This window comes from Orbicella faveolata, unplaced genomic scaffold (genome assembly GCF_042242905.1).
Source record: "Orbicella faveolata isolate gen_17 unplaced genomic scaffold, um_ofav_v1 contig_13, whole genome shotgun sequence".
Classification (NCBI taxonomy): domain Eukaryota; kingdom Metazoa; phylum Cnidaria; class Anthozoa; order Scleractinia; family Merulinidae; genus Orbicella; species Orbicella faveolata.
This window is the reverse complement of record NW_028301540.1, coordinates 11,683,045-11,694,347: the sequence shown is the minus strand read 5'-3', so window position 1 is coordinate 11,694,347 and position 11,303 is coordinate 11,683,045. Positions and strand designations below refer to the sequence as shown.

Genomic DNA, 11,303 nt, shown 5'->3' with positions numbered 1-11,303 from the left:
CATTTGAAACCTTACCAAGTATGTAATAAGCAATAATAAAATAGCGTTTGACAATTATCTCTGTTAAAATAATTGCTTTTAGTCTTGAATTGTAACTGTCTAATGTGATCCGCCTGAATTTACTTCAGTGAAATTTTCCTTATTTATTACGGTGCAACAGGCGTAGGAGGTGTACTGTTGTACTTCTATTTTTGACAAATTCACGACTTTTCCCTCTACCTAGCTAGCTAAAAACTGGCTACAGATTTATTTAAAAAAAGCGAACTCCAATCAGAGTAAATATATGGTTATAACTCGTCTGCCAAATTCTTAGAATTTCACTAAAAGAAAGCAAGAGGGACGGAATTCCGTTGTTACTTTGGTTTTTTGCGGTCATGCTGACATCTCAAACATCGGAAAACCTTAAGGATGTTTGCGATCATAATGTTGTTGCTTCGGTCACACGAGGGCAGAAAATGCAAAATATTTGTAACTTCTGGCATTCAGATTTTTTTCTGATCTTTGTTGCATTGTAAAATGGAGACAATCAGGACAATCAGGAAAAGAAAATAGGAGGTCACCGACGATTTAAGAGAGTAAACTTTAGCTGAAGTTAATGTGCTAGATGTAAGACGGGTAGATGCAAACTCAAAGAGAAATCAGACTTACTCAAAGTTAATTTAGAGTCGCGCAGCCATGTCAAAAGGCAAACCTTTGAACTATTCAGCAAGTAGTTTAGTGCGAACTACTGACAAGGACTAAAAAAGAGCTATTGCTGGGTGACTAAAATTGCCAAAACAGTGTGCAGCTTAAAGTGCTACTATGACGAAATTCGTGTCTTTCCTATCTAATCCAGTTTAAAACATAAAAAAGTAGTATGAGCGAGAAGAATAATGCTGTTGTCTATTTTAAAATGTCTTTTTTCGTTCCAGAGATATTCAAGTTTTAAAATATGCAAATTAGTCAAGTGTCATAATCTCAACTTAATTTTGATCAAACATGATGAAAAAAATATCAGACAGTTTGTATCAGAAATCCTTGATTCTTTGCAATAAGTCTCTACTCGAGGTACTTCATAATATGAGCTTAACAGTGAATGTCGAAATGAATGAATGAATGAATGAATGAATGAATGAATGAAAGACTTTATACAGTGTCAATAGTATTTAGCTTAAAAAAACTAATTGGGGACACTATTTACACGATAAAATATACCTTAGCTAAAGTTAAAACTATTTTCAATTTAATAAATAATGTATAAAATACATAAATAAATAAATAAATAAATGAAATACATGAACTTAGTAAGATTTAAAAAGCCTAAAAGATATCAAATATATATAACATGTAGAATTTAAAGCGGCCTAGCAGCATATATCACAGTTCTTACAATTATCTATTAAGTGTAATGTCTTTACTCTTAATACTGTTTTCAAAACTCTTAACATTAGGCTTCTCTTTATCAGTTTTGTCTAATTTGTTCTAAAGATGGGGCCAAAAATATCGTAAAGAATGCTTTCCATAATGCACGGTGCGAAAACGTGGAATATTAAAATCAGCGTTCCTCAGATTATACTGTTTCGGGCTAGTATTGAATACTTCTGTTATATAAGCGGGGCACAAGTCCGTTTTTTACTTTATACATGAAAATGGTGATGTTTTGTAACCGTTGTTGGTACAGACTTGGTAGACCTACTCTTGTTAGAAGCTCACTGTAGGTCTCCGATTTGGATTTAAAGACTGCCCTGAATGCACGCTCTTGAATTCTCTCCATTTTCTTCTTATCGGATGATTGGCAAAAGTGCCATACGATATCACAATATGTTAGGTGGGGCAAAATATTAGACTTGCACAGCTGTAACTTTGCGGACCATGAATCCATGGGACCAGTTTTGTTACCATGGAAACATACTGGGTTCCAGACCTCCCTGATAATGAAGGCTTTTTTGGCCACCCTTGGCATTCGGTTTTGATATCTATCAATGGTGCCTCATCTGCATGGTCCAGCAAACACATAAATATGTTGGGTCTAGTTCGTGGCCTTGTAAATGTTTTTCGAGCTAAAAATCACTAAAAGATTGGAATCAGGTTAGAGAGGACTGGAAAAGAGCGAGTTTCCATGGGAACAGAATTTGCTACAGCCATAGGCGTGTTGTCTGTAGAACTATAAGTCTACCAAGTTTCGATATGGTCTCTGCTTCAAATTGACTGAGTTGGTTCTGTTTATCGACTTGATGAACTATTGGTTTGAGTGTATGACGTCTATCTCATTTGCATATTTTTCAGATTTTTAAGACGTAAATATGTCTGGAACCCATGCAGCTATTTGAAAATGGTAAACGGCGTTTTTGATCTTTCGTGAAATTCCACGTGATAAACATGAAAATTCAAGAGGTAAAAGTTTGATCATAGTAGCACTTTAAGTCATCGTAAGAGAGGGGTTCCTAATTTTAGTATTGACGTGTTGTCTATAAATGGCTTATTACAGTTAAAAACAGTCGTGGCCGGCCACTCGGCCTGCTGTGTTGTATGTGTATTTATTACAGTTGGCGCACTTTTAATACTTTTAATTATAAAATAAAACCTTCTCATCTCAAGAAAAACATATTAATCTGCAAAACTGTCAATTGCATTCGAATCTCAAGATTTAATTAAATTTAGACCAAGCGTATACGACTACAGAATATACTCTACGATAAAGGACATGAGTCCGCTTACACCGAGCTATCACAATTTTTATTCCAATCATTTTGACATAAGAAAATATATGAACACACTTTCTTTTAACACCGGGGTAAATAACAAGCATTTTTTATTTGCAATCATGTGAAGGCGTGGTAACCTCAATTTGTTATAGGTGTTTATATCTTAAGAACAACTGCTTAGGGACTGAAACGGAAAAGTAAATGTGAAGGATATGAAGGTGTTGCACAAATGTTCTTTGCAATTGAAACAGAATGAAAACTGTGGGCGTCACGGAGATAATTTTGAATTATTCCTATTGTTGTATTCTAAAATGGCTAGAACATTTTGTTGGATAAGTGCGCCCGTTAAACTTGATTCAATGATAGACACTACTGTCGAAAATCTCAACAAATCCGGGGATAGAAAATTATTGCTTCCGAGAAGTAGACGCCAGACTTTTTCTTTCTTAGTGTTGAAATAAAAACTCAGCGTGGCGAACTAGAAAACAATAGGCTCTATCCTACACAAAAATTAGAATTCGGTTGTTGATCTTGTTGCAGGAGAATAATGTTTTGTCAGATGTTAATTAAAAATTGCAACTCGCAATGCTATTGGAAGTTGTAGATTGTTTTTCTTCTGATGGGAAGTTTTAATTTCATCCTGTTGTATGATAAACACTGAATACATCTGAAATACAGCGGGCCGTACGACAAGTCACACCTGATGGTTACTCTAGATTGGCAATGGCTTGCATCTTTAAAGACCGGCTAAACTGAACTCAATCGCAAAAGAACACTAGAGAAACTTTCAGTCAAGTACCAGGCCAGTTCAAAGGAACTATCATGAGCAATACTGCTATTAGTGCAGTTTTATTTGCTGCAATACTCGGGTCCTTGATAATCATTATTGGCAATATTTTCACCATATTCGTCTTTTGGAAGCATCGCAACAGACTCAAGCGAACTTCCTTTCTTCTAATCAACTTAGCTGTTGCTGATCTGCTTGTTGGATTCACAGCACTGATATCGTTTGGAGCTTTCAAAATCCCTGGACATTTTGAAGAAGAAAGCTTCAACAGTGCTAAAATTACAAATATTTCAAGCGTTTTTCAAATAACTTTTTCTTTTGCGTCAGTATTTTTCCTCGCACTTATCTCACTGGAACGTGCATATGCTTTGATTTGGCCGCTCCGCCATCGAGTAGCAAGTTCCAAATGTTACATTTTCAGTGCCACGTTTGCGTGGGTAGCTGCAATACTTTGCGGGGCATTGACTTTGCTAATTATGTACAACATTTTGGATTTATCATACTGGATGATTGGATTCGGCTGTAGCGTGGTTTTGTGTTTGGTCACAATTTGTGCGTCTTATCTGGCAATCCGAAAAAGACTTAATTGCAGAGTTCCTGCTTTTGATGCCGCCCATAACAGACAAAATGAACAGCAACAGAACGCGAAACTCTCTAGGACTCTGTTTCTTGTGATAACTGCATCTCTTCTCTTTTGGATTCCAAGTATCGTAGTCTACTGTACTCATTATCTCTGCATCAGATGTGTTCCATTACTTGTATTTCAAATTTTTAACGTCTTTCGTTTGGCTAATTCTCTCGTAAATCCTTTTATTTACAGTTTTAGAATTCCCATCTTTAAGGAAATATTTAAAAGAACAAAGTTCTGTAAGAGGTCAAAACAACATACAGCTAATTATATGGGTTGATATTTTATTGGAACTGTTTAGGGAAAGAAATGGAAAGGCTGATAGCAAGCAAAGTTGTCAAAAACAGGAAAAGGCCAAATATTTAAAGTTTGCCACCTTTGTGTGGGTTAGAGCCTGTCAGTTTCTAAATCTCCATTTGAATATCTATTTGCGTAGAAAGACTCAAAAACATGGTCAGCTTAGAAAAGGTGGTGCCTATCAGAAGTGGAAACCTTGAATTTCTAATGCGGTTTAGATGTTGCGGTGCATTTTTGTAGTTCATTTTGAAACAGCAAAGCTAAGCAGTCTTCTATATTTATAACGCCAACCTTCTAAGCTCTCTTGAAATGAGATTTCATGAGAAACAATAATTATAGTGAATATAAAATGATTTCTTATTAACCTCTGTAAAAAGACAGATTTGTATGTCCATACATTTTCTCAGTTGTAAAATTTTTGAATGACAATTGCGATAGCTCCATGAAACGGACTCATTTCCTTGATGGTGGGTCAGGCTTTATTACATGTTTGGTCTAAAATTAATTAAAAGTTGAGATTCTGATGGAATTGAAAGTTGTGGATTATAATTTTCTTGCAATGTGATGGTTTTAATCGATAATCATCTGTATTAAATCAGCAACAAATACATATGCAACTCGACAACAGCAACAACAACATCAGCAACAACAATCTTTTATCTGTGCCCTTTAGCTTTGCACACAGCTGCATAAGAAACTTAGAATTAGCAAATGCTGTTCGAGCTAAGTGGCTGGGCCCCGGGGGAAAAAGGAAAAAAAATGAAAATCGGGAAGAACTAGAACATACACGTAAGCAAGAACACAAACAGACACTAACAAACAATAAATAAATGAATACGTAATTAAAAGAGCTGTGGACTTATTGGGGTAATATATCAAACACGAAATACCGTATTTGACCACATTTCCGAACGTGGAGAAGGGAAAATACAAAGTGGCCGGAGCGGCTTATTTTGACAAACTTCGAGGTGTTTGAAAATTTGGGTCAAACACTGTCTTGACCGTTTGAAATATCTTCTCAGTCGAATTCAAAACGACCCCATGTATTATTCTCTATTGATTCCGTCAGTTAGTAGATTACAATATACCACCCACAGAATAATTCTCTTCTACAAGGGCTGTGCTACTCCTGGTCTATCCTCGACGTTTTACACAACGCTTCCTTCATCCTTTCTAATATGATTCAAGGTATGACTAGACAGACAAATAGCTTGTTTTGCTATGATCTGCTCAAAGGTGAACTTATGGTTTGACAATTTCTTTCTCCAGCTTATTTCTCGGTAAAATCTATTTGAAGGACCCACCTTTACACAAAGGGATAAATAAATTTGAAACAAAAGAAAATAAAAAGAACCCTGCCATTAAACTAGAGTCACCACTTTTCTCGTGTTTAAAATTCCTATTTTGTGGGAATTGATCTACCGTAATATTCGAAGATTTCACCAAAGGAAATTCTGGAAATCATAATTTAATTCAAGTAAACACTGACAAACTCATTTGCTCGGGCTGTTGAATGCTATTATTTAACAAAAAAACATGATTGAAAAACTCTATTTCATCAGTGTTAATTAAATTTTACGCCAGTTTGGAACTAAAACCTTTGAAAATTTAAAAGTAGCGTGCTCAAAACTCAGTATCAATTATTTCCCTAAGAAGCCACCTTAGATTAAGAATTTTAGTGGTATAGTGAAGAACACTTCTACTGCCAGTACTGGTTCAATTTGTAATTGACAAAGAACCCCCAACATTTTTTAAATGAGTACATTACAGAAAACACAAGTCATGAATAGAGCATTTCCTATTTGTCAGTGATTAAAAATTCATGATGTCAGATTGACTTTAAATAAAAAAATGTACACATTTAACTTTACAAGACAATCACGACAGCGTCGTGCAAGAAATTAAAGAAATCGCTTATTGAAGTTGCTGAGGCAAATGTTTTGTCAGGTGTAAATTAAAAATTACATCTCGCAATTCTATTGGAAGTTGTAGAATGTTTTTCTTCTGATGGGAAGTTTTTATTCTAACCTGCTGTCTTACAAACAGTAAAAGCTCTAACTCTGAGTACATCTGTCATACCGCGGGCCGAGCGACAAGACACAAGTGATGGTTCCGCTAGGATGGCAATGACTCGCCACTTGAAGACCGACTAAACTGAACTCAATCGCGAAAGAACACTAAATTAAAACGTCTTTCAGTTAGGTACCAGGCCAGTTCAAAGGAACTATCATGTACAAAACGATTATTGTAATTTTATTTGCTGCCATATTCGAGTCATTGATCATCATTGCTGGCAACATTTTCACCATATTCGTCTTTTGGAAGAATCGCAACAGACTCAAGCGAACTTCCTTTCTTCTTATAAACTTAGCTGTTGCTGATCTGCTTGCTGGATTCGCAGCACTGTTATCGTTAGGAGTTTTCAAAATCCCTGGATATTTTGAAGACAGAAACTCCCAAACCGCTCACAATACAAATATTTCGATCGCTTTCCAAATAACTTTTTCTTTTGCGTCAGTATTTCTCCTCGCACTCATTTCTCTGGAACGTGCATATGCCCTGATTTGGCCGCTCCGCCATCGAGTAGCAAGTACAAAAGGCTACCTTTACGGTGCTACATTTGGGTGGATAACTGCAATAGTTTGCGGGGTATTGGTTTTGCTAGCCGTACACGATATACTGGATTTTGCACACTGGGTACTTGCCATCGGTTGTGTCTTGGTTTTGTTTCTGGTCACAATCTGTGCGTCTTACATGGTGATCCGAACAAGACTTAACTCAAGAGCTCCCACCATAGACAGCGCCAATAACAGACAAAATGAACAGCAACAGAACGCGAAACTCTCTAGGACTCTGTTTATTGTGATAACTGCATCTCTCTTTTTTTGGGTTCCAAGTATTGTAGTTTACTGTACTTATTATTTCTGTAACCAATGTGTTCCAGTTCTTGTATTTCATTTTTTTAACCTTTTTAGTTTGGCTAATTCTCTCGTAAATCCTATTATTTACAGTTTTAGAATTCCCATGTTTAAGAAAATATTTAAAAGAACAAAGCTCTGCAAGAGGTCAAAACGATATGCAGTTAATTATATGGGTTGATATTTTAGTGCTTAGAGAAAGAAACAGAAAGGTGGATAACAAGCAACGTCAGAAATGTTCCGTGAGACAGGAAGAGGCAAAATTTGTTAGGTTTTCCACCTTTTTGTTGGTGAGAGTCTGAAGGTTTCTAAATCACCATTCTGGATATTTAAAGACTCGAGGGCATGGTGCCTTATCAAATTATAAAGAAATCGCTCCTCTCAGAACTAAAGATGAGATGGGTACCTTGAATTCGTAATATGGTGTAGATACTGCAGTGCAATTGTGTGGTTCATTTTGAAACAGCCATGCAGTCTTCTGTAATCATAACGCAAAACTTCTTTGCTCTATTAAAATGAGATTTCATGAGAAACAATAGTTATTGTGAATGAATAATGATTTCTTATTAATCTCTGTGTAAAAAGTAATAAATGTCCATACGTTTTTTCAATTGTAAAATATTTAAATGACAATTGCGATGGCTCCATGACACGGACCCATTTTCTGGTTTGTGGATCAGGTTTTAATATAAGTTTGGTCTGTAATTGATTAAGAAGTGAGATTCTAAGTTGACAGTTGTAGATAACAATTTTCTTGTAATGTAAAGGTTTTAATTGATAACCATATGTAATATATCAGTAACAAATACGTATGCAACACAACAACAACAACAACAACAACAACAACATCAACAATGGTTTATCCGTTCCCTGTAGATTTGCACACAGGTGTGTAAGAAAAATAAATTGATCAAGATTTGATAGTCAGTGCAGATATGAGAGAGCATATAATACCAGGTATGCTGCAAATCAAAACTTCTTTAAGCCATCAGTACGTACTAATTATGGTGTATCTACATTTAAATTCTCCGCAATAAAAATGTGGGAATCTGTCCCACCAGAACTTAAACGTTTTCCATACATGCTCTTCAAAAAGCGGTATAAGAGATTCCTACTGACTACTCAAAACTGGCCATAGTTTAACTGTAAGGTACTACTGTACAATATTCAGGAAATTGTTTTTCCTTTATTTTAGCTTGCATTTATTTATGTATGTCTTTCTTCTTTTATATATGATAATAATATCGTCTTTAATGTAAATATTAATTTAAATTAACTTAGCATGCGGCCAACGCCAACTTATATCTACATGACAGTGACCAACTCGAAAGCTCATTGGCTACTTTGGTCACTGTACACAATTAAATATTGTTTCTTTTAGTTAATTTCTATCTGTATTTATTTTTCCTATATCATTGTAAACCATCTTACGTTAAGTTGTTTTTTTTTTTCTCTCTTAATAGTGTGCGATAATAAAAATCTGAAAAACTGAAAACTGAAACTGAAGCACAGCCACTAAGAAATAGCAAATGCTAGTCGAACTAAATGGCTGGGCCCTGAGGGAAAAAGGTAAAAAAATAGAAAATCGGTAAGAAGTAGAACATACACCAAAACAAGAATACAAACAGAAACAAAAAAAAAATAAATAATTTTTAAAGGACTGCAGACTGATTGACGAAATATATCAACACGAAAGTCCGTGTTTGACCAAATTTCCAGACACCGAGAAGGGAGTTGAAAATTCAGCGCGTAGCGGAGTATTTTTGACGAACCTTGAAGGTTTTAGAAAAGTGGACAAACGCTGTTTTGAACGTTTGAAATATCTTCTCAATCAGATTTAGAACTAAAGAGAAAGAAAATCGTAAAAATTTATTCTAATTAAGATCAAGTATTCAAACACCGTCACAGTCCTGATCTTCTAGAACAAAGCTCTGCAAGATCATGCAGGAGATATACAGTTAATATATGGAGCCGATATTTAGCAGAACTGCTTAAGGAAAGAAACGGAATGGTGGGTCCCAAGCAAAGTTGACAAAAATGTTCTGTGAAACACGAAAAGGCCAAATATTTCGCAAATGTTTGCCGTATAGGTGCGAGACGACTGCGCCTGTCGATTTCTAAATCGTACTCTGAATATTTATTTGAAAAGAAAGACTCGATGGCAAGGTGCTTGTCAAATTGAGAAAGGAAATGATGAAGGTGACACAGGAGCCTTTAATTCCTAATAAGGCCTAGATATTGCGGTGCATTTTGTTGCTCATTTTGAAACAGTGACGCAGTCTTCTGTAATCATAGCGAAAAGCGTTTTAGCTGTTTTAAAATGAAATTTTGTGGGAAACATTGATTATAGCTTGAAAATCTATTTGACTGAACGACTTTTACACAGAGGAAAAAGAAATAAATTTGAAGCAAAAGAAAAAACTGACAGTGCACTACAAAACCGTGGTTTTTCGGGTTCAAAATTCTCATCTCACCGGAATTGCTGTACTGTATTTTTTTTGAAGATTTTAATAAAGGAAATTCTAGAAATAATAATTGAATTCACGTAAGCACTGAGAAAATTATTTTTTTTACGCAGTATAAAAGCTTTTATTAAAACAAAGATTATTATAAAACCCCAGTTCATTATTGGTAATTAAATTTTACAGCAGCTTGCAGCTAAAATCAAGGTAAAAACTAATTTTCAAAATATAACAGTTTAGGGCTCTATAAACTCAATATCAATGATTTCTTTACGAAGCCACCTTAGTTTAATAATTTAGCTGTACTACGAATGTCCTCAAGCGAGGAAGACTTCGACTACCAGAAATTGCTCAATTTTTAATTAACAAACAACCCCCAACAGTAATTTAGATGAGTAATTAGAGAAATGAAATCGTGAATAGAGTATTCCTGTTGTATATATTAAAAAGCACAAGCTCTAGCACAATAAATACATTTGTAGAACAGCGGACCGAGCCACGTCACAACTGATAATGCCACTTTGAAGACCGACCAAACTGAATTCAATCGCGAAAGAACACTGGAAAAACTTTCAGTTAAGTACCAGCCCAGGTCAAAGGAACTATCATGTACAATGCTGCTGTTATTGCGTTTTTATTTGTTGCCATACTCGAGTCCTTGATCATCATTGTTGGCAACATTTTCACCATATTCGAGTTTTGGAAGCATCCCAACTGACAGACTCAAGTACAGGTTACATACATTATGCTCGAAAATTTGAGCATTATGCTTTTGAGCGTCTATCTCAAAAAACAATAGCATTATGCCTGAAAATATGCTCGAGAAGCAGCATCATGCTCGACTGATCTTGGTTATATTTGACGCCCTTTTCCATATCTGCAGACAAAAAATACCTCCATAAGTCCGAAACACAACATTTTATTGCATCAATTACAACTTTACAAGCAGGCAGTAACCAACAAATAAGGCTCAAAAGCACTCAAAATGTCTCATTTCAATGGGATACACTCTCCGATCAGTTCGTTAGCGGGTAGAGGCCTTGAAAGTAGCAATCAAGACTTTGAATATGTTAAATTCTTACTAAAAGCACTTGAAAGTGAAATTTTCTCATTACAGTTATGGAAATATTAATTATTATTATTATTATTGTTATTATTATTGTTATTGTTATTGTTATCCTCTTTATGCTGAAAAAAATGATGCCTATTACGCCGGCATTATGCTCGATGCTCCGACTATAGCATTATACTCAAAATTATGCCGGCATAATGTATTTTACCCTGGGTGTAACTGGAACTATTATTGAATAGGATGAAAAAAGCGCAAACAGCAGCCTGAATTTCATTGTGATTGGTTCAATACACAATTAACCTTTCAGAATCAAATCAAAGTGTTTACGGTTTTCTGAGTTTTACAGTAATCACGAAATCGATTATATACATTTTAAATCCACTGTCCAAATTCCTGAGTCCATACATTTCCATCTTTTATTGAGAGGCGACAATTTCCGGTCCAGGGATCATTTA

The 11,303-nt window shown here is 35.3% G+C and overlaps 2 protein-coding genes across 2 annotated transcripts; both read left to right on the top strand.

The window, feature by feature from the left end:
• Window positions 1-3,394: 3,394 nt before the first annotated feature.
• On the top strand, window positions 3,395-5,227 carry LOC149115011 (octopamine receptor beta-2R-like). The gene has a single exon (XM_089285817.1). The coding sequence runs from the start codon at window positions 3,507-3,509 to the stop codon at window positions 4,377-4,379; it is 873 nt and encodes a 290-aa protein (XP_089141943.1). The 5' UTR covers window positions 3,395-3,506; the 3' UTR covers window positions 4,380-5,227.
• Window positions 5,228-6,456: 1,229 nt separating this feature from the next.
• LOC149115010 (adenosine receptor A3-like) lies at window positions 6,457-7,955 on the top strand. Its single transcript, XM_089285820.1, has one exon. The coding sequence runs from the start codon at window positions 6,626-6,628 to the stop codon at window positions 7,493-7,495; it is 870 nt and encodes a 289-aa protein (XP_089141946.1). The 5' UTR covers window positions 6,457-6,625; the 3' UTR covers window positions 7,496-7,955.
• The last annotated feature ends 3,348 nt before the right edge of the window (window positions 7,956-11,303 follow it).